Source organism: Phyllostomus hastatus, unplaced genomic scaffold (assembly GCF_019186645.2).
Source record: "Phyllostomus hastatus isolate PE091 unplaced genomic scaffold, TTU_PhHast_1.1 phas_contig_254, whole genome shotgun sequence".
NCBI classification, from domain to species: Eukaryota; Metazoa; Chordata; class Mammalia; order Chiroptera; family Phyllostomidae; genus Phyllostomus; species Phyllostomus hastatus.
Window position 1 is genome coordinate 4,727,899 of NW_025333810.1, and position 25,395 is coordinate 4,753,293.

General features: G+C 35.2%; 1 protein-coding gene across 2 annotated transcripts in view; it reads right to left on the reverse strand.

Annotated features, from left to right (window-relative positions):
- Positions 1–25,395, reverse strand: part of FBXL17 (F-box and leucine rich repeat protein 17) — a 470,512-nt gene that overhangs the window by 278,477 nt on the left and 166,640 nt on the right. For both annotated transcript variants that reach the window (XM_045837972.1, XM_045837971.1), the window contains one exon: positions 24,234–24,364. In XM_045837972.1, the coding sequence (XP_045693928.1) occupies positions 24,234–24,364 (131 nt within the window). The remainder of the gene's footprint in view (positions 1–24,233; positions 24,365–25,395) is intronic.

Here is a 25,395-nt window from a genome sequence, read left to right on the forward strand (position 1 = left end):
TTAGTTAAGTAGTATATCCCTGTTAGTCACTGAAAAATAGTTAAAAAAAACAACGTACATCTCAATAGCTCATTTTACTTTGTTAAATATCTAAAAATAAAAGGATGAACTAGAGAGCTGGAATGTCTATTACTACTCATTACGGTAATCAGGTTTTACAAAATCCAGATCCTAAAATCCACGATGAGACACAGTGAAAAGATACACAATTAATATAAGTTGTGTGCTATAATCTCTTTGCAGCACTAAAGGCCTTTAACAGAGTGGGTGTTCTGCAATACCAAGACTGGATTTATACACCCTAGAAAATAGGTTACATGCTGATGAACAGCACCACCATGACATAATAACTCTTAGTGCTTATAAATGTAGCTTTTCCCCACTTTAATTGGCCATGACGAGACTGACCTTTTCTCTGTAATTGTAACCACAGTACAGTAATTAGAAAAACCACCACTTGCTTCTGATAGAAGAGTAGAGGAAGAAAGCTCTGCCATTAGCCTTAAGAATACAGGGTAAAACTGGGTTGGCATTCTATTGGCAGAAAAAGAGCCAGTAAGAAAAAGCTTTTCACAAATTATACTACATGTTTAGTTTAATATCCTAACTAAAGACAAAAATCCATGAAGAAAACCCTTTCTCATATACTTAGATGCAGACTCCCTACTTGAGGAAAAAAACGGTCCTCAGACTAGTTTGAAAGTTAAAAAAAGATAAATTCAGATATTATTTAGGACAGTTGGAGGGAGGACAGGAGCAAAGAGGAGGTTTACTCCCAAAGATCTAAATAATAATAATAATAATAATACAGTCCCTAATTGTGGCCTGTGCAGGCATGCCTTTCTTGGGCTGACCTAATCCCACAGGGCAGTATGAGTCTTGACATGGGCTCTGGGGACAAGTCGGCTGCCAGTCACCCCAGAAGACTCATGGCCAAGGCTGTGCCAGGAGCCAATTCCCTTACCTGAGAGCAATCACCCTGTTTTCCAACCTGTTTCTGGGCCTCAGGGGAAGGTCCACCAGCCCCCAAGACATTAAGCCTCCACAGTGGGAACCACTTGGTCCCTGGAGGACACATGGGAGGAGGAGATTTCTTTTACAGCAGCAAAGATTGTGCGTAACAATCACCTTCCTGAGAGACCTTGGGGAGAGAATCATGGCATCCTGAAAGAAAATCCAATGCAAACTCAACCAGTGGGTCAGTTCTAGTCAAAAGTTGCCACCCATTAGTATCCCAAGGCCTCCACAGAAGTGAGACCCACCAGCTGGATGGAGTAGTTGGCAAGGAGTCACACCGCTGGGCGATGATAAAGCAACTCAGGATCCAGGACTAGTTTCTCATTAACTCTTTTTTCCTCTATGTACAAAGAAATATAACTCCAATAGAAATTTTACTTAAACTGTGTATCTCTGCTAGTCACTGAAAATAAGTTAAAAAATCTCAATGAGAGCCCAAAGACCATCTTTCATCAGCTAGAGCAATGAAATTTGGTATATAAAAGGAAGTTTAAAAGAGTCATATACAATACATGAAAATCCAGGTTACATAAAGTATAATATGCTGTAATTAAGAGTTATCCATGCATGCAAATTAGAGACCATTAATTTCTCCAATTCAACGAATAGCAAACAAGGTTTCAGAATGATCAGCAGGGTTAAAAGGAGTAAACAGAAACAATGAAAGTGAAAATTGGCAGAAGTATCATACCAGTATGCAGAAATCCCCTGACCCTGTCAGAGGCACACACTGCAGCACTAGAAACTGTGAAGGCAGGAAACATGAATGTTCTGCTCGCTGCCCTAACACAAGTGCCTGGCCATGGTAGGTGCTTAATAAATACCTGGTAAATGAATAAATGAAGAATAAATAAAATCATACTCAGCAATTTTCTCTCATATATTCTTAATTTACACAAGTAACTACTCACAATATTTACAACACACAAAACAGTCCCCTGAATCATGAATGCTTCTTCAATAAGTTTACATGGGCCCTGGCCAGGCAGCTCAGTTGCTTGGAAAACAGTCCCATACACCAAAAGGTTAAGGGTTTGATCCGCATCAGGCACATACCTAGGTATTGAGTTTGATCCCCAGTCGGGGCATGTACAGGAGGCAACCAATTGATGTCTCTCTCTCACGTCGATGTTTCTTTCTCTCCCTCTGACTCCCCCTGCCCCCTCTCTCTAAAATCAATAAACATAACCTCAGGTGAGGACAAAAAGATATTAAAATAAAGAGTTCACATGGGATAGATCCTACTTATGTGACTTGGGCAACTTAATTACTGGTGCCTTGGGTTCCTCATTTGAAAAATATATAGTATCTGCCTCACAGGGTTGTTAGGAATTTAATATATGCAAAAGCACTTAGAACAGCAACTATCACAGCCAATGCTATATAAGTGTCAGAGGTTTCTGCTGTTATTCTGGAATAATATGCAGGGAGGTTTTGAAAATCCTATGGCTGGTCATTGGTTTTAGTAGCCTCCTCCCCTCTGCCCTACACCTGAGCAGAGGCTTTCTTATTCAACAATGTATTGCAAGTAATAAGGTACTAAGCACAGTGCCTAGCATATCATAAATTATTGAAAACAAGGAATACAAGTTACATTAACTCTAACAGTAATAGTACAGTGTTCTCATTTGGTCAGAAAAAAAAGTCATGGAGGTCCATTATGATTCAGAGTATGAATTTCTTAGATAATAATCCAATGTGACAAAGATTTTCTCTAACATGTGATAATATCTAATTAAGAGACAGTTATAGTAAAAGAGCCTAAATGTTTCATTTTTGTCAGGGTCCATCTGACAGTCAACCTCTATTCCGTTACATTCCTCTTTACCATTTATTTATCATTCAAAAGCTAAGCTCCCAACCCTTTAAGTATGACATCAAAAGCAAGGAAAACAGATAAGAGGGTTCACCTGACAATCAAATATTGGGAAAAGGGCTAAGATGTCAACAATGGAGGACATTAAAACTTTTTAAAAATCTGTACTGAAGATATAGAGAGCCACACATTGTTCAAAATGTCTTTAACATCACAAGCACACTTGCATGAAAATAATATCATGTTAGAACTCTTAAAAAGAGTGGATTTGTTTTAGTTAAAAATTAAAAATTTTCCACCTAACTGCCATAATTCACCCTCACATATTTCTCCCTTTGGTTTCAGAAAAATAAAGTCTCAGGAGGTACCATAATGCAACATGCTAGATCATCTAAAACACAGGCAATAAACTGTTTTTCCAGAGTCTCCCTCCTACCAATTGTAAGCAATACATGATATGTAAGGATGAGATTTCCCCTGATCACCTGGAAATAAGATCACCTTCTAAATTAAACTACAAAATGAATCCAAAATTCAAAAACTGAGCAAAGACAGTAGTCAAAATAGCTCCCTTGCCAAAGCAAGAATTTGACATCACATCATCACCACAATGACATCCAGAGGAAGAATACTCAGATCAGAAGAAAGGTAACAGCACAATTTACCATCAGTCATGACATCGGGCACCAACCAGGACTGGGCTTCACCAATTGAGACACATGATCACCCTAAATCCTAAGAAGAGTTGGTTATGTTGAAAAATAAGAATATAAAACAGTGGAGCAAACTTCCAAACATTGTAAGAGAACTCTGTTTCATGAATACACCATTCATTTGATAATTAATAACATTTTAGTCCACGGCTGTTCTCATGATGTGGTTTCATATTGTTGTTTAACTTGAATATGTAACTTTTCTTTTACTTATGTCTTATTTCTTCTGGTATATGGAGGGTCTTTTTGATCACAATGATGTCTCATGTTTCTTTTCCAATCCCACATTGGAGCATTATGCACTATAAACTGTAGATAGTAATCAAATGCTCACCAGCTGATACTAATAATAGCGATTATTATAGGTGGCATGTAATGAGTAGTTAACTATGTGTCAGAAACTGTTTTAAGTGCTTTACACATATAATCACATTTAAATCACACAAAACCTTTATAAAATGAGTACTACTGCTATCCCCATTGTATAGATAAGAAAATAAGACAGATGGAAGTTAAGTAATCTGCCAAGGAAAAACAGGTAGGGAGTGGCAGAGCCAGGACTCAATGCAGCCTGTTTCCAGAGCCTGTGTTTATAACCACTATGCTAAAAAGTTTCTTTGTGGAAAATACACTTGTGCCTAAATAATTTTATTCCAAGTGTTTTTCCGTTATTAAACCTTAGAGTCATTTTTAAATGCTCCAAAAATAGTTGATGACAACATACAGAATTGGTGTAGGTATGGACAAACAGACACCCCTTTCAGGGATACAGATATATATTGATATAATCTTCTCTATAGGGAATTAAGCAAGATGTTTTAGATATGTTTACCCTTTTATGCACAAATTCCATTTCAAGAATTTTACCCTAAGGAGACAAAAATAAAAGTACACAAAGAAATAGGTATAAGAATGTTCATCATTTGCTGTGCAGAAACTTTTTAGTTTGATGTAGTCTATTTGTTTATTTTTTCTTTTGTTTCCCTTGCCTGGGGAAAAATATCCAATAAAATAATGCCAAGACCAATGTCCGAGATTTTGCTGCCTGTATTTTCTTCTATGATTTTTATGGTTTGGGGTCTAACATTTAAGTCTTTAATCCATTTTGAATTTGTTCGTGTGTGTGGTGTAAGTAGATGGTCTAGTTTGATTTTTCTGCATGTAACAGTCCACTTTTCCCAACACCATTTATTGAATAAACACAGTAAAGGAAAACATCAACAAAATAAAAAGACAACCCACAGAATGGGAGAATATATTCACTGATACATATTGTAAGGGGTTAATATCCAAAATTTATAAAGAACTTACAAAGTTCAACACCAAAGAAACAAACAACCCAATTAAAAACTGGGCAAAGGACCTGAATAGACACTTCTCCAAGGAGGAATACAGATGGCCAACAGACATATGAAAAGATGCTCAACCTCACTAATCATCAGAGAAATGCAAATTAAAACCACAATGAGATACCATCTCATACCTGTCAGAATGGCTATCATCAATAAGTCAACACACAACAAGTGCTGGCAAGGATGTGGAGAAAGGGGAACACTTGTGCACTCTTAGTGGAAATGCAGATTGGTAGCCACTGTAGAAAGCAGTATGGAGATAATCCAAAAAATTAAAAATGGATCTGCCTTTCAATCCACCAATCCCACTTCTGGGAATATATCCAAAGGAACCCAAAACACTAATTTGAAAGAACGTAAGTACCTCTGTGTTCACTGCAGTGTTCTTTATAATCACCAAGATATGGAAGCAACCCAAGTGTCCATCATTAGAGGAATGAATAAAACAACTCTGGGACATTTATACAATGGAATGCTACTTGGCCATAAAAAAGAAGAAAGTTCTACCCTTCGTGACAGTATAGATAGACCTGGAGAACATTATACTAAATGAAATAAGCCAGCCAGAGAAAGACGAATACCATATGATCTCACTCATATGTGGAATCTAATGAACAAACTGAACTAACAAGCAAAATAGAGACAGACTCATAGAGAGCAGGATGACGGCTAAGGGGGAGGGGGAGTATAGGAGGTAGAGGGATTGAGCAAAAAGGAAAAAGGGCTCATGGACAACAGGGTGGTGATTGCAAGGTGGGGTATAAGAAGACTAGATGGTAATGTAAAAAATGCAATTGAAAATTTTTAAAAAAAGAAAGTGAGAAAGGATAAAAAAGAATGTTCATCATACAGTTATTTATAGGAGTTAAAATTGGAAATAATTAAATGTCTATCAGTAAGAGACTGGTTAAATGCAATGCGCTAAAATCCTACCAAAAATCCATGAGAAACGGTGATATACACCTCTATTTATTAAAAATAAATAAATCAGCCCTGGCTGGCATAGCTCAGTGGATTGAGCGCGGGCTGGGAACCAAAGTGTCCCAGGTTCGATTCCCAGCCAGGGTACATTCCTGGGTTGCAGGCCATAACCCCCAGCAACCGCACATTGATGTCTCTCTCTCCCTCTCTCTCTCTCTCTCCCCACCCTTTTCCCTCCCTAAAAATAAATAAATAAAATCTTTAAAAATAAATAAATAAATAAATAAATAAATCAGTAATATATTATTGATTTATATAAACACTGCAAAATAGTACGTGCATTGTAATTCCAAAAGGAGAAAGGGAAGAGTAAATACACGTATGTGCATATCTGAAAATATGCTCACCGAAATGTAAACAGTGAAAATGTCTAGACTGCGGGATTTTGGTTCATCTCAATCTTTTAAAAAACATATTTACTAAAAACCTACTTAGGTATGTGTTGCCATTTTGCCATTCAAAGGGGCATAAAAGAAATACAAATGCCTACCACTGAGTGATATTCCAGTCCGTTGTAGGCCATGAAAGAAAACAGGTGATGGCGGCAAACCAGTGGCTAGTAACCACTGGTGAGGGTCAGCTCAGCCAAGTGGGACCTGCCACGTCCAAGCAGCACTCGGGCTCCACCTGAACCACGAGCAAGCTGTGTGAGCCTGAACAAGTCACAGGTGATCCCTGCGCCTCAGCTTCAGAATTGCAAAATGAAGGAGTCATACGGGTTGTTCTCGGTTCTTTTCAATTTTAAGCATCTGTGGTTAAAATTCTCAAAAAGAACAGGTAGAAATATGACAATTCCTCAATCCTTTTCTAGTCACAAGTGGATTATTCTGAAGTTTATTAGTCTACACATTAATTAGTTGAACAAGATATAAAATGCCAAAGCCCAGAAAACAAGAATAGAAACCCACAAACACACTTGGGCACTCATTATTGAAAATATGGTTATTCTTCAGATTGCGACAGTACAGTCACCTAAGGAAGGAACCCACGGGAGATGTATCACCATCCCAATGAAAGCTCATTTCCAAACAGCTGACAGTTCTCTTATAATATTCCACTTTTACACAGATAAAAAATGTGCACATGATCCATCTGACAGGTTGGTATTTATATTTCTACTGACAAAAATCTATGGAAAAGAGTCAAGTGAGACTTTGATGTTGCATTCCACTGTTATTCAGGTATATCAATAATCAAATCTGGAGAGCTGCCAATAAAAATATAATAAACCTCATTAGCATTTTAATAAGCCTGCAAGCCACAGGGCTGGAAAAACAGAACAAGATGAGCAAAGGGAAATCCACACGCGCAGTGTCTTCCCTCCAGCAGTTTGCCCTCTGGCGTGCACTGTGCCCTCCCTGCTCCACTCCCACAAAACACGCCCCAGAGAGACTTCTCTGTATTTTAAGACCTCTCACAGACCTGCCAAGCTCTAAGGTTAAGGGGATGTGTTGTAGTCTTTTTTTAAACTGAGAATAAATAACCTGATTTTAAAAATACTTCAGAAAGTGCTGAACCTGTAGTTATAAGAAGCATTGTGTCAGATCGTCAGAATGTGATTTAAGATGTTAACTAAATGGACCCAGATGACAGATGAAGGAAAAGTGGTAGGAAGAAAAACTGTATGCAGTAGATGAAGAGCCAGGAGCTCAGAGAAGGCTGAATTTGATGTCCTTTCAAACCACTTCCAAAGCAGATTCTATAAACTGCCTCAAACTCAGAATTACATATAAATGTTCAAATTGTTAATTTTACTTAATTTTTAGTTATTACATTTTCTCAACTGAACCAGAATTACAAATTAAGAGCCTTGTTTCCTAGAATGTTTTTAATTTCTTTTAATCTCCGATTAGCCCATTGTGCATGTGTATATATGTGTGTATAGATAACGCAATAATATTTTGAAAAGTGTAACTCATTAAGACATATTTGGATGAAAACTGCAGGAAAAAAACACTTCACAAACATAAAAATAGCTATTTATTGAAGGATCTTATTTGAAGATGTATATGAAAATATATAATGAGTACATTCTAGTTGTGTTATTTTCTTCAGATAACTGTAAACCTTCAGTGTTACTACACAACAAGCAATAAGTAACCTTCTCGTGTCTTTAGAAGTTTGATTGAGACATTCGCTGTCAACTTGCAGGAAACCACTTGGCCTCAACAGTGATAAAGCATTGATGATGGACGGCACCGCCCAAGCCACCATTCTGTAATGAACTAATGATTCATGCTCAAGGTGCTTTTGAGACATGATTAAGCCTCCAAACGTTTCTTATAAAAAGAGAACTTAAATAAGTTTACCAAGGTTATATAGTGAATGACTCAATGATAAAAGTTTGGAACAAGAAAAAAAGCCCTATTCATTTGTATTATGAAGAAGCCCTTCAGGGGAACTTCCTCCGTGGCTCTGAGTCTGACTGACCTTCTCTGGTAGCCACTGGCAAGTGTTTGCCAAAATGTCACTGACGAAAATACTCCTTACAATGCACTGTATTATAAAACGAATATGTCAAGAATCAGATGAAAATGTCATCAGTGACACTGACAACAATAAAAGAAAATATTCTACCAATTGAAGGAATAGAAGATCCAAGTTAAAGGGGAAAATTACCTGAGAAAATGTCATCAGTGACTCTATCAACAAAAAAGTAAAATAAACAGCTTAAGTAAGGGAAGACGACACAAATCAAAGGGGAAAAACATTACCCAAGAATAAAAGGCTTGGTAATAGATGAGAAAAGTGAAGGAAGACTCCTTTTACAATGGCTGTGGGGAGAGGAGGGCTCATTTAGAAACTATCCGTCCTGTTGCTGGGGCAGAGAGACAGGGAGGCGGGCAGCAAGTCTAGGCACCGTGAGAGCGCTTCAGACCTGAATCCCAACGCCCCTTGTTTTCTCACATGCATGTCAAAATGAATGACTTAACTTGTAAATGTCAGAAGTAGTAACAGCAAATTAAATAGAAATTGAAGAAAATTTTGCTCCTTGCTACCTATAAAATAGAAAATCAGAAATTGTTGATTTTCTCACTTTGAAGTCTTTGAAAATAAGTTTCATTTGCACAAATACTTAAAATAAAAAAAAACAGCTGGATATATCTACTCTTTTGAAATTTAAAAAAAGTGATTACACTGAAAAAATTACTTTTACACTGAGACTTGGAATATTTATTTTAGATGGAGCTAGCTTGCAAATGTGATTATTGAAATCAATGGGTGAAGTTTATTACTGATGATAAGAATGTACTTTTGTATATTCTGGAATTTTCATCTGTATATGATTGGTACTTTCAAATAATAGATTTAATAGAACTTTCAAAATAACACATGTACACTTTCGATTACCTGCCTGAGGACAAAATGAAGATTAACCATTGTCCAGGTTTATTACTAGGCAGTTAGTCCACCTAAATGCTTAGAGGATACCAGTATCCCAACAATAAAGTGAAATTAATGCTAATGTGACGTTAACAAAACACAGAGAGGTGTGTGTTAGGTCTTCCTGCTACTGTGGAGTTTACCCTATGTTCTGCCCTATGCGTACTGCCAAGCCCATCAGTGTAGGTCATCTCAAATTCTAAATACCAAGTTCAATGAAAGGTAGTATGCAAGTAACAGCTATAAGTTAGTAAATATAAATACAACCATTCAAATTAAGCATTAGAAAACTAGTGCCAATGGGGAAAGAATAACAAGTAAAATATATGTGCACAGGACAAGCAACAGGAGTGAAGCACTGTGAAGTCACTGTGACCTTGCTGCCTTTTAAACAGCTACGTTTTCGAACCAGGAGATGGCCATCGAGTGGCAGCGATATCTGTGTGGCTGTCTAAATGTCTGTCGGGGCTTGCTGGGGGATGCTCCTCTGCCTCTGACAAATGTCACTGTTACATCCTACTTCAGGATGGATGGCTGCCGAGAGCCACCAGCCCCCGCCCAAAACAAGGGCTCCTCTATACCACAGTGATGTCTCAGCACTAGAGATAATGCTGAGAAAGAGAAACCTTAGAAACAAAAAGAAGATGGGCTTCTATTTAGAGACATAATTTATTAAACATTTCTAATTCTAATAAGATCATAAAATCCAAGATAGTAACTGTATGGTTAAGTAGCATGTATTCTTCAAACACTGTTATTTCATAAATGTCTCAAATCTATAGAAAGAAATGTTACAGAAGTCCATTTTTTCCCAAATTCATAATTTTCATAAAATTATGAATTTCATAAATTCATAAAATTCCTAAAATTATGAATTTTATAAAATTCATAAATTTAATAAAGAAATCCAGGGCATTGTCTTTATTAATTTTCATAAAATTATGAATTTCATAAATTCATAAAATTCCTAAAATTATGAATTTTATAAAATTCATAAATTTAATAAAGAAATCCAGGGCATTGTCTTGACATATTTTGTCAAGGATATCATACTTCTCCAAGGTTTTTCTCCCTATCTTCTTCATTCTGGTTTTTTTTTTTTTTAATTTAGTAAGGCTACCAAGTTGTCAATTAGACTAAAATTGTGTCCATGTGCCTCAAACATAAACCACCATTCTACATTAGAGAATTCAGGGAGTGCCTCTTTAACTCTTCATTTACATTTATAAAGCATTTTCAGACTGTGTATACACCTATTGAGTGAACTTGACTATTTTGACCAACTTATTTTGAATTGTGCTATTTCTTAACCAACCTGAGCAGTCTCCCCCGACCCCCTTACCTTGAACACAAGCTATGATCACTAAGACTGCCATCAAATCAACCAACGTGCACTGACTGAGCTTCTGATTGGGAGCCCAGGCTTGTAGAAGAGTCATAATTCCCAGATGCAGTTTTATTTTCTGTGCTGTTATCAAGGTAACATTGTAATAATTTATAATCCATCTGAGTCTAAATTAAAACAAAAAAAATGGAGCTTATTTTCTCTCCTCCCCCCAAACATAAGACTCTTCAGATACATATTCACATAAAGCATTCATGTGTATGTCTGTGTGATACAATAAAATGTCAACATACCAAAGCACATTGGTAACTTATTGATAGGAAAAAAGAGATTAATCAAAATCAAAAATAAGAATTCAGTGTAAACTCAAGTTAAAAGGAAAACAAATGGAAACTGTATTTCCCAAATGAAACCAGTTTTCAAAATATCTTAATAAATCATGAAGGAAATGCTCCCAGGCTTTATTTAACAGGCAATAAAGCCCTGCAGCAAGTCTGATTAGTGTGCGGGTATGATAAATGGTGAGACAAGCTATGATAAATATGTCAGAATCACCCACCAGTATTAACTGATTTGTTGATATATGGTCACTGTAAGATCAAAATAAAAGCATTTCAAAACGAAAAGACTCTACTTCTATTTGTGGAATTTCTGTGGCAGGTATTAGTACCATTACTGTTTATATGCTGTAGAAGTTACGTTCTTCCGAGTCTTGTTATTAGATGATATAGATGTTGAAGGCAAAAATACAATAGTAATTAAGCCTCTGCCGCACTCTTCTAAAGGAGGGTCTCCTCAATTCCATTTTTCTCTAACTTGACAATAAAACAGAAAAGGGATATATTCTTAATACTGTGAAACATCAAAAAGTATTTCTAATATATATAAAATCAATGGTTACATTTGCATTTGCACTATTCTTTTTAGACTCAAGGTCCTTATGAAAACAGAAGAGCTCGCCTTCTTTCCCCATGTATTTTTAGATAACTATTTAAGATGAAATAATGACACTAAAAACTGCCAATAGATGTCACTTTACTGTAATACTTATTTTATACAGTGATATTTATTTTATCATCATCATCATCATCATCATCATATTATTATTATGGTATTTAGCTAGCTCTTATATTTAGCAGACTCCATTGGTAGGTTTAACTGCTTATTGCAACAGTATTTTTAAACTCAAAATAAGATGCTGGAGGAAGTTTGATAGATGGGATTGAGGTGGCGGACTCTGACTCTGTGCTTCCGAGCTGTGATCATCAATCAGCAAGATATGTCACCTCTCTGAGCCTCATTTTACCTCATCCATAAAATAGGGTGTCGTGATACTTATGTCACAGAGTTGATAATTAAATGAGATAATGAATAAAACACTCTTGGCACCTTGCCTAAGATAAAATTCTCAACATAAAGCAGCTACAAAACCAGACTCAGTCAATGATAGATATATAACAAACCTAATCAAAATTTAGTAGATTAAAGAAGAAATACAGCTCTGATATGCTCACAACTCTGTGGGCCAGCAATTTGGATTGGGTTCAGCTGGGCAGTTCTGCTAGTGTCATTCACCAGACCACAGGAATCAGAAAGCTGGACTGAGGCCGCATTGTCTGAGATGGCTGGCCTCACACATCCAACAGGTAGCCCCAGCTGTTGGCTAGACCTCCATCTCTGTGGTATCTCTGGTCCTCAGAAAGTCTGAGCTGCTTCAGGGGTAGCAGCGTTCCACAAAGGCAAGCAAAGGAGACACAAGGCCTCTTGAAGCCAAAGCTTGCAAGCCCCACAACATAGTTTTCCCACATCCTATTGGTCAGAGCAAGACTAAGAGGTGGCCCGGATGCCAGGAGACAGAGAAGCAAACACTACCTCTCGATGTGACACAGGCAACAACACACTGCACAAAGGCATGCACATAGAGAAGGAAAATTTTGTGGCTATGATTTGCAATATTCTAAAATCTGCAAAATAGTAAGAAATTTTTGTAGAACCTACGCTACCTTTCAAATATAAATAACTGCAAAATTCAAGTTCTGAAAGCCAGAAAAGAAGTGCTCGCTCAATTTTTCCCAAACTGCAGTTAACAGTGCTCTGCTGGTTCAGTGACAGATTTCAAACGAAGACCAACTTCCAAACAGAATGACTGGTGCCCTCATTTTGCTTTCTTTGTGTTTCTGTGTTTTGAGTCCTTAACACTTTTCTAGTTCATCTAGTCAATAAATTCATTTTCATCTGTTTTGCTCTTTTTACCTTCAATAAGCAGCTTTCTAATTGAACATTCAAAAACAAGTAGAATCACTAAGAAATCTAGATCATATAAAGCTTTTCTACAAACCATTAAGTTTGTAAAAGTAAAGAAAACTATATCATTGTAAAAAGTACACAGACTTTTGTTCTTCTCCATGAAAATATTTCTTAGAGAAAACTTCAGCTTTGTGACAGGGTCAATCAGCTAGCCCCAGACATCTATTCATACTGAATTAAGAAGAGAAAAAGAAATTAATTTTTATATCTATGAACAAACAAACAGTAGAATCCCAAAACAGAACTTGAATTTATTCTAAGTTATTGTAGTTAACCTCATTTTTTCTTTTTTAATATTATTTTATTGTTATTCAAGTACTCTAACCTCATTTTTAAAATATCTTTCTAAATTTCTTCTCACAGCCCGGAGAGTCACAAAGTGGTCACTGCCACCAGGACTTCCTTTAGTGCTTGTGTTTCAAACAGATTCATTTCAAGAGCCACAGTCCTTCATAAAACACAATCTGTGTGCTTCAGGGAATTTCATGGGGGAGGATCTGCCACTAAATATACTGTATAAGAATTGCTCCTTATAGGAGGAAAGAAGTGGGAGAAAGAGCTACTTGCTGTTTGACAATACAGTGAAAAGAGAAGCAGCTTCAGAAATGGCTATTTCCACCATTAATAACATTTCTACATTTTCCAATGAAGAACTGAATCCTAAACTTGCCATTTTTTTCAGCTGATGATCTGCTGATCAGTATTAAAACACTGCTTTATAGAGAAGCAGTTAAGAATTCAATTAATTTTTAACTTTAGACAAACTGGTGCTATCAAAATTGTAATACTGAATAACAGAAAATTTCAATAATATGAAATGTGCTTATTCTGATTTTTAGATATTTAAAAACCCTAATTACATTATGAAAAGACACATGAGAAACCATATACACATTCATTTAGAGAAAATGCCACTGGTGGCTTGGTATTTCTCCTCTGATGGCACACCTTAGCATGAATCGTTGAAATTAGATAATTCTAATTGATAACCAGGAATTAAAGATGACCCCATGCTACAGTTTTGTAACAGCTAATTTACTCGACTTATTGTTTAAGAAAGCTGTGTAAATGACTATAATACTCTTATTTTTCTTTAATTATTTCAAAGTCCTACATGGGTGACCGATATAATATATAGGTTCACATGCAATAGTTATCACTTTTGAAAAATAGTGACTATTCTAACATTCTTTAATTATATTGCTTACTAATCTTAATTGCCACACTTTCAAAAGATAGTTCCAAAGTGCATCTTGAAGGAACAGAAAAGCAATTAGCCCAAATTAATTGCTTTGCTGATGCGATTTGCAGTAGGTATGCGTGCTAGTTTTGAAACTCCTGCCAGTGCTTTCACAACTTGATGTTTTGATGATTTTTTAGCCTATTTTTGCAGCAGAGCAATTAACCAGATAATTGTTCTAATGTGAACATCACCTTAATCAGTATGATTGGGTTCATAGTGGCAAATAACCAAATATTAAACATACATTTAAAGAGTACCACTTAATGGTGCTACAGAAAGAGTTACGGGAAAATCTGCAACACTGTTTCTCACACAGCCATGCTCTTCTCACCAGAAGCAGAAAAAAAGCTGTGACTGTCTTCTCTGCCTCTTGTCAATATAATACAAAGTATTATTACACATGGAAAGAAAGTGAAGTTTCTAGTTCTTCATTTAAAAGAATTCCAAAGACCTTATGAAAAGGGCAAAACCCAATGATTCAACATTAAAATCCTGTATATTGTTCAACAACAACAACAATAAAAACGAGGCTCCAGCTCTCAGGTAAATGGCATGCCATGCATAAAAGCAAGCTTTCTCTGAATCCAGACAATGACATGAAATCCTCATTTTATTAAGAAGCAACCTTATTCAGAAATAAGTAAATCTAGAAGAAAACTGCCTGGCTTTCAGCCAAAGCTCGAGCCATGTTAAAAAGCAGATTTATATATCCTACTAAAGAAGCACTTATGTAATTCTCCCAACATGCAAGTATTAAATTACTTCTCTGAGCCAAGCCCTGTGCAAGGTGCCAGGGGCTTAGGTGGCAGCAGAGGCCCAAAAATGAGGGCACTGGTCCCCCTCACAAGGAGAGAGACTAATGAACAAAATGTTATGCAGCCACGCAATGACATACACAACCAATAAAGTGATGTACATTGCATGCAGCTGGACAGTGACATGATGCAGCAACTCGTCACATGCACCACGTTACTCCATCTTTGCTTTAAATATAAAAGAATTCACATTTATTTTAAGAGAAATTATTATTTGTGTAACTATCACTGTTAATGAAACAAGTTTGCTTTTTCCAACTTCAGTCAGTGAGGAAGGAGTTATTCTGCTACCTTACATTAAATATTTTATCAGTTGATAAATGATATACATAAAACCTTTCCTTTTTCATGGAGCAAAAGGTTTCAAGCTGAAAGTACTCTGTCATTCTTCATGTTTTCATATCTTCTTTCTTAATTTCTGAAAGAACTGTCACACGGAAAATAGGCCAGGCACATACACGTCAGGCCTGCCATTTTTAATTATTACCAATCAAGTTCCAGCAATTTCTCCTCTTCATGGTTTAACATGTGTATACTTATCTTCCAAAATATTTCTTTACGCCATTGTTCATAAAATATTTTAAGCTGAAGCAAAATCTCTTGCACTAAATTAATAACTAATCACAGGAGATATTTATCATCTCAAGCCTTTTACAAGGAAATTGTCAGATTTAATTACCTTTCTCATATTTTCACTATTTACTGGGCCTCATTTATCATACATTATAAAATTCTGACAACAGTGAGTTATTTTAATTATCGTTTCTGGTTGGGAATTAAGAATAAGACAACTCCTGGAGAAAGCAGGAGAGGGACAGATGGTCATAAATTTGTCCAGCCAATAAACTATTATCATTTTCATCAATAAATGAAAATAGTCTTCATGAAATTGTTGACAAGGTAAAAACAGGCTGAAGTTAGGAATCCTCCAGACCCACTGGAATTCAGCACTGCACTCACCCTCACATAGCAAGTGTCCCGTTCTTTCCCATAATTTGATCACAAATTGTCATTTCATAACATGTAAAACATGTTTTTGAGTCCTGCAACTAAATGCTTAATATATCTGTTACTCATCTTTATGTTGCTTGAAAAGCACAAACATGGTAGCATTGTTTAGAGTATCATAGCCAAGAATACCAATAATATGAATCCATAGAAGCTATTTTAATTATTTGCAGAAATGTTTACTTATGCATTATTGCTCACTGGAAACCAAAGACAAAGGCAAATTTTTAAATTACCGTTATATAATAGAAATACCATAAAAATCCACATCATTCTATGAGACAAAATAATGTAAACATGGAGAATCAATAAGACAAACTCATTCACATCCAATCTAGTTTCTATCCATCTCCAGAACTGGAGTTAAAAATCAAAGCAGGCTGAAACATGTACATCCATGTAGATTCTTCCTTTCAAGTGATTTTACTAGGTTAAATGCTCTAGTGTCATATATCAATTAATACTTCCCTAAAAATGATATTTAGTAACTAAAAGGGGCCACAGTGGGGTGAAAATGGAGGCAACTGTACCGAACAACAATAAAACAGTAAATTTAAAAAAAAGTAAGGAGGAGAAAAAAACAAAGGTATTGAAAGGACCAATATCAGAACTGCATAGCAAAAAATGAAACAGATGCTTTTTGAACACACTAAGAATTTCATCAGAGCATAAAAGCAGAAATCATTTCATCAGAGTATCTTCATCTTTTATAAAAAAATATCATTTGTTATTTGAAATAACACAGTAGGGGAACAATACAGATTAGTTATGGAAATTTTTCCCCAAAGGTACTGTAACCTTTAATAAAGTTAACTTTCTTTTTTTTTTTTAACTCAGTAACAACTAATTTAAAGTATATGCACAGTACCCTCCTTTATCTGAAATGGTTAAATATCTGCTATGACTGACAGGGGGCATTTTTATACCATAAAGTATGTGCAGCCCTGGACATGGGGGTCAGTTGGTTGAAGCGCTGTCCTGTGCACCAAAGGGTGTGTTTCAATCCCCAGCCAGGGCGCCTAACCTGGGTGGCAGGTTTGCTCTGCAGGTCAGGCCAGAGGCAACTGATAGATGTTTTTGTCTTACATCGATGTCTTACAATGATGTTTCTCTCCTTCTCTCCCCCGCACCTATCCTCCCCCACTTAAAAAAGAAATCAATAAACATATCTTCAGGCATGGATTTTTAAACATAAATGCATGTCATAACATGCTTAAATAAATACCTATTCAAATTTCATTTTTGAATTTTTTTTATTCCAGGTATGAGCCAGGTGTGGTACAAGACACAAAACTTTCTACTTTTCCTCAAGTAACTTAGAAGGAAGTGAACAGTATGTACTAATGGAGTTGTTGGGAAAAAAATAATTTTTATTATATAACAAGTTGTTTTAAAAATCTACAGCTCTGTGTATGCAGTAAGATACCCAAGGATATCCTATCGGGAAAAGAAAAGGTAAAATTCTAATGATGTTCAGAATGATTACACATAGTCTGAGGTCTGAGGTAGAACAACCACATAATGTAGTATCCGAACCAGGATACTTCGGAACACAGAAGGAGGCAACAGCCGCAGAAATACTAAACCTCAAAAACTTCCAACACAACAGGAATGGTCCTAGCAAATCAGGACATCAGGTCACTCTAGATCTGAGGTAGAATGAGGTACTGGGAGACCATGAGCATCTCGTGGTTATGGCTTGGACTTTGAAGACACACAAGAATGGATTCGAGTCTCAGTTGCACCACTTACTCATGAGCTATCTAAACTTTCTGCGCCTTAGTTCCGACATTTAAAAATGAGGTTAATTTCTTCCTCAGGATTATTGTAAAGATTAAACAGAATGCTGTTCATAGACACTAGCATATTCTATGGCACAAATTCTACAATAATAAATGAGAGCTACTATTAGTAGTTGTTATTATCCTTAGCCCAAAAACAAGAGAGAAAAAATATATGCTCTGACCTCACTGGCACTACAAAAACTAAACGTGGCTTCAAAGAGAAGGTCTAATGGATAAAAGGACACAGAAGACATCATGCTTGTAAACAGTCTAGGAGCCTGAATGGTGGTTACCCCAACACCATACTCTTCTTCCAGGAATGGTCTTACAAATTACTGTAAATATAAAGGAGGGTGTCAAAATGTGAGCCAATCTCAATCAAGCAGGTGTCTCTAGCTCAGAAAGACTCTGTTCCATTTCTACAACCCTGTCAGAACTCAGGAAAATGTATTCCTTGCTCTTTTTGCTAAATAAATAAATAAATAAATAAATGTCACAGAACATACAGAAAACTATGTGGCAGACTACAGAAATAAGCAAAACTTCAGTTATGGTAAAGCTCCACCTAAACCAGCCCCACCACATTACTAGGCACCAAAAGTTTGCAGAGTACTGAGCATTCCACCCAGGCAGGGAGTCCTGCTGCAAACACGGCCACAGAGCTGCCTCGAGAGTCAGCATTATTCTTTCTGCCTCTTTATTTCCAGTTTTCAGGCTTTTATGGGAGGAAACTGTTCAAACTTCGCATTCAATATTCCAAGGTGAAAAGTACTCCTCTCCTCTAGACCACTTTACTTTAATAGAAAGCAAAATATTCTCAAACTGAAATTCAACTCTGCTTGCTGATTTAATGGATAGGTTTGTCCCCCTTGGGCAATCTTTAAACCTCAGTCTCCAGGAGAATTAAGTAATATTAGGGGATTGAAATGAAATAAAATTCTAAGTCCATTGTGACATGACATTCACCGGAAGATGGTAGATTATCCACCCAGTCTTCAAACACTTATAAATACAATATATAGCATATGTTCAAAAAACAATTCTTGGAAATAAAGCACAATGGGCACTCAGCAAATACCTTATATCACCAACACCTGCTCAAATCCTCTCTGAACTTTATTTCTAAATGTCACCGTTTTTTATTGAATCAACGGAAATTTGAAAGAAGAAACAGAATAAACACCCAGAGAAGATCAAGGGAGTTAGAAAAATCTTTATAGAATGCCTCATCAGGTTTCACATGAGCCGGGTGCCCTTGGCCTCCCGGAATGGGGCGGTGAGGTGGTCTGTCACTCTGCACACCCCACCTGAGTGTGCCCGAAGGACGAGAAAGGGCTACACACAGAAAAGTAGGGGAGACACACAGCACAGAGATTTTTCCTAATACTGTAAACAAAGGAATCATGACTCAAACACTAAGCACTGCAAATAAATTCATTTTGAATCACAGGCTTGAAATCAGAGGGAATTCAGTAAATTAGTTCAGTTTTCTTTACAATTCAGGAAACCTCTTTATAACACTTTTGCTTGAACCCTAAGTAGTAGTGAATTCTCCATTTTGGAAGGTGGTCAATGAAAATGAAGGCTTTATCTTATTGTAAGCGGAATTCTGCTTCCCCCTGTAACTCCCACCTGGTGGCCAAAGTTCTGATACCTGAAATAATGAAGAAACAATTTGGGTACACTGATTAACTCTCTATTACTGTTAATATATTTTTACCAGACTCAATTTTAAAAACAACTGGATTTAAAACCAGAAATATGGGGAAATCTCTATGGCGTGAATTTTAGTAAAGGAGAATTCTATTTGTAGACTGGGTGGAGACAAGCAGACAATACAAAACAAGAGATCAAGCTCGGTGGAAGGGTGATGAAACAGAGAGAGGCCGAAGGGGACAACCATTCCTGGTCCTGGGAAACTGCTGACCTGAGAAATCCTGGGTCCAGAGTTGCGAGATCTGCCACCTTCCCGAGAGAAGGCCCAAATTCGTAATTTTCCTTTGAACTATCCCAATTGTTCAAGTGTTGGCAAATAATTCAATGCTTTTTAAAACAGTGTATCGTCCAAACAAAACAGCTTCAGGGACTGAACTCAGCTGTGGTCCACAAGTTTACAACTTCAAATGATCTTACTTAAGTTTTATTTAAAGAGAAAATATCTACAGTTGTTATTCTAAACACTAGTACTATATACATCAAGTGAAATAGTAACATATTGCAAATGTTATTTTATACTTGCAAGAAACTGGTCAGAACAGTCTCAGATTTAAAATTCTCCAAATTTTAGATTGTTCACTGATGCCATAGCCCACTTACATAAATACAGGATTCACACAGCAAATTAACTTATTAAAGAATGTTCAATATATTTAACACATTTTTAAATGCAAATTTAAAGAATAAATCTCTAGCTGGGCAAGATCAACTAGTTGGCAACATAATTTACGTTAACAACCAGCTTGACTTGTGTTGTGGTTTGTGACTTTAGCTGATGGGTATTTCATTTCTCTTGTATTGTTATCCTCTGCTGTTGTCTTAATTCATGAGAACACATGGTCAGCTGTTGATGAAAAACATCATGTAGGTGATAATGAGTGCATGTGTGTATGATTGAACTTTATTTTCATGACTCACGTTAAAAATCCAAAATGGGAAGATTAAGTCCCTCTTTAATAGCCAATTTAAGTATTACAAACATCTTTTGTGAAGATCTATTGAAATCAATTAGATTTCATTTCATTCTTATTGGCCAAAAAGAACAAAAGAGCCATTATAAGCATATCACTGTAAAAATGCTCAGAACCATTCAATTTTTTCACATACCATTTTTTTTTAATATCCAAAGCATGCTGCTTTTGGACTCTGGGACAAAACAATGAATACCAAATTGGATGTGAAATAACAAAAGATTTATATCAAATACAAATAAACATTTCAATAAACTTGGAGTCAGAAAGAGTGGAGGAGACATAACAACCAAATATTTAATTTAAATCATTGATAGAAATAGTCAGTGTCTTCTTTTCATAAATCACTTGGATTTTATTTGTATTCAGACGCAATGGTAAATGTCAAATGACTACCAGACCATCCTTCTGAATACAAGAAATATCATGCTGTTTAACTCTCTAAATACAAAAAGTGCTTTTAGAAAAACAAAGATAAAAAACAGCATGTCTTAGTCCCACGGATCAATTCAAGAACCACAAAATGCTAAAAGGCACTATGACTATAACAGTCAAGGCTTCCGATTATTCCATATTTTAAAATTTTGAACTTCAAAATAAAGTTTACAGATAAGCACTTTTAAATCTAGGGTAAATCTTATATCTAAGATCTGAGTATCAAAGTTCATCTTCATGCAAGGAATCTTTCATTAAAGCTAGCAACATTAAACATAGATTCTTTTTATATATACTATGTGTAAAATATTATCAAAGGTTCTATCAGACATTAATTATGAAAGAAAATAATGACTTTGAAAGAAAAAGATTTGACTTTGGGTGGTGGGCACACAATGCAATATATACAGATGATGTATCAAAGAAATGTACACTTGAAACCTATGTGATCTTATTAACCAACTAAGCTCCAATACATTTAATAAAAAAATAAAGAAATGGACACACGAAGCCTATATGATCAAAAAAACAAAAAAACAAATGAGATTAGTTTAAAATAAGAAAACTAAAAATTTTACATATAAATATCACAGGTGTGTAAATCCCAGTTATGAAATGGAAAATTGACTAATTAGCTATTTGCTTTTTCTTGTTTGTCCTCACCCAGTTTTTACTGGAGCAATGATGGAAAAATATATCCATCAGAAAAGCCAAAGAAAAGTCAAGCAAATGGTCCAAATTTAATAGGAATGGTATAATCTTCCTCTGAACAAAAGATGGTGAAAGAATTAAATAAGAGCACATGTAAAATACCTATCAATTACCTGGGTAATAAAGGTTACTTTTCTCCCCTTATCCTTACATGGCTCACTATCGTCTCACTCATTAAGGCTTATGTCACCTAGAGAGCAACCTTTGAGAGCAGCTGGCACTCAGTGCCCCCCAGTCCGAGACATAGTACCAAGAATTTAGTAGGCGATTAATAAATGCTTCTAATTTATTAGAGGACAGTAATAATGAACAAATGTAAAAGAGATGTTAATTGATAGGCTAAATGCATTAGTGCATCCCTGTGCCCTCTATATGAAAGGTTACTAACCCATCTGAGCTAAGTGCTAAAATTATAATTAAGTCTGATGGGAAGTCCTAGATTTATACCAATATAATTACAAATATTACTTAGCTTAGTGAAAGAGTATGGCAAGAACAATGAGATGAGTAATTTAGATGGTACTGCAAAGTGGGTTTTAATGTTCGAAACTTCTATTACAGTACACAGGATAAGTGCAGGCAGTGTAATTAAAACCTAAGAGTCTGATCTTCAAAACTCCAGTGCTCAACCTCATTAAAATGCATGTTTTCTCAATTAATCCAAACTTTTCCATTAAAAATATAAAAATACACTTTCATTCCTTGCAAATAAATCTCGACAGTACATATATTTATGATCAAATAGCAAATAACCATTAAAGTTAAGTAGGAAAAAAACGAAAGAAACAGCACAGGCCCGAGTAGATAGAGCCTAACAAAGGGAAGAAAAGGCGAAGTGAGCACTGCCCACTTTCCCATTTGTAAATACCAAGTTTAAGTAAATTCTTGAAGAGCTTGAAGATTTGAAATCCCTGAATATCTTTGCCTAAATGATACAAATCTAGACAAACTGTTTACTTAGGGGATAACCCTTATAATCATACAGAGACTGTGTCTTGCCTACTCTCCAGGTACTGTCCCCTCTCCCAGCAGGGATGCAGAGAATTGTTGTGAAATGAACGGACTTCATTTTCATAATCATTTTGTTGCAGAAACAGTTTTCTCCTTTTAATATGATGCATTACTAACAAGCTTATCTCAATATCAAGCTAATGGTAAATACCTAAAAAAAGATACTTGAAATCTATATGATGAACAAAACAAAAAACAAAAGCAAAAACAAATGAGATTAATTTTAAAAAAGAAAACTAAAAATTTTACATACAAATATCATTGGTATATAAATCCACAAGATAATGTTTTATGTACTTTATTTTATTAGTTGTTATGAAAAGCTGCTTAAAAATTATTTTAAAGCTGTCATATAATTGATTATAAAGAATGTAGATTATAGAAAAGAATTTTATTTTTAAAATTGTTATCAATTTTCTTTAGATTTCAATATACTTCCTACAGTGACTATTATTCAAAAACAATAAACATCTTTCATAAATAATGACCTTGTGCCCATTCTAGATAAGCATTTTTCAAAAAAAGTTATACTAAGAAACAGCCAAGTCAAAGACTATTACATAATTTAAAGAGTAATGCAGGGTAATTTAAGAAAATATCATCAGAATTTATCACAGTTGGGGAAAATGAACCCAACATGATTTTATTTTTAAAGTATAAAAGGAAATTAAAAGTGGAGGGGGATGAAACCTATATAATTTTACTAACCAATGTCACCCCAATAAATTTAATTTTAAAAGAAGTAGCAGGAAAAGTGTTTTGAAAGTAAGGCATTATAAGACACAAACTTAATAAATTATTGCTGCTATCTGTGAAAAAAATATTTAAATCTAAATAGGATCTAATTTTAGCTTACATAGTGCTTTCTATTTTAAAAGCAAAATATCTTTGGTGGTCTATCTTTAAAAAAATTTATTCTTGAAAATTTGGGGGACAAAAATCTTGTCTCATGCCTGTATTTAAGAACCCACCTAAACTAGTCAGTAGCAATACAGTACTACTACTTTATAGTTTTTTTCATAATAAAAGTCTAATCTCAAGGGTCCTTGCATCATTTTTTCTTTCATGCAATATTTCAAAGAAATAGTTTCTTACTGTTTATATGAAAAAAATACCTGTTATACACATCTTTACTCTCTATATTAAATTACTCACTACATGACTCACTTTGTTTTCATTTTGAAAACAAATTATATTTATACAGGAAATATATCATCCTTGAGAAAGTATCTGAATGTATAATATTTGAAATAATTTCTAAGAATCATTTTCCTTACTAAGTGGACAGTAAAATCAACTACAAAAGTTGTAAAAATATTAAAGTGACAAACAAAATATCCTGGGTGAGTGACAAAGAAATAATTCATCAGACTGCTGTAGATATAACTGTTTAGGCAAACATTTGAATCTTTAACACATGAAAACCATGTTGCAAATATATGCAATAGATAGGATAAAAGTACACACTTAGGTTTTCAAAACTCAAACACGTCTATTTGAAAAGGCATGCTACATTAAATCTTCCTTAAAGTTGACAAGCTTTGTTATAATGATAATTAGTATTTGGTACATAGAACCCATGTTTTCTTCTGGAAAATTGTTTTTAAGATGTTATTTTTGTTACCTGTCATTTATGATCCAGTTCAGACAGAGATTGAGAGAGCTGAGATTTTTGCACCTCTTGACAATTTCCATCACGGTTTCATTATCCAGTTCAGTGATATGACGTAGGTCCAAGCTGGAAAGGTTTCTTAGCTAACGAGATAAATAAAATAAAAGATGAAAAAAAGTAAATGTTACATTCATTCTAAAACAATTATATAGTTTATTACAAAATAGAGTATCATGTATAATATTTAAATAGATAATAATCCAGAATCATTTAATTAAACTGGCTTTAAATAGTATTTTACATACTAAATTAGAAATGAGATCAGAAATCTATTGTGAATATATAAATGATAATGTATTTAAATCAAACAGATTTTACCAAGGCATAATAAAAATTAAAAGTTAACAACCTAATAGGTGTGGATGCTATTTGATATATTACATTAAGTACCCACAACATGATAGGATTATTCTCTTTAACACTGTTCAATTTCAGATATTTATCTTCATGATTATCTACTTTTGCATAGGTTTTCTCATTTTTTAAAAGACAAAATATGAGTTACGTGGTTAATTCCAAGATATCTTGATGCTATTTTATCAATGTACTACAAATTGTCCCATTACGGGTTGTATGCTTCACCATCTGGAAAGCAATATAACACGATTAAGAAGTAAATGTTTTCTCTAGGTGCCACTTTCCCCTTTTCTTCATTTTCTCTACTCTTTTCCTGATGTCTCCTGACTTCCCCTGATGTTTCATCTCTAAAGAAAAATAATATTATTTAAACAAAGATAGTAGGATCTTAATTATCCTCTTCAAATAAACTACTTTTCAGATAAGTTACTTTTGCTCAGTAACATTAACTTGTAGGAGGATCTAAGCTCTAGAAAGAAATGCAACCCCAATTGAGACACTGATTACGATCTTGTGAGACCCTGGGCAAAAACCAGCTTGTAGTACCTGGACACTTGACCCGTGGAAACAGTAAGATGAGTAATGTACATTGTTTTAAGCTGCTAAGTGTGTGATAACTTGTACAGCAACAAAAAAATTAATATAAAAGGTCTGTAGGGAACTTTGCATCCTTGAAGATAAGCTTGGTTTCTCTTAAGACGAGAAGAATATCCTCAGTCACTTGAAACACTGAGGCTCACTGCCCTTCATTAGATGC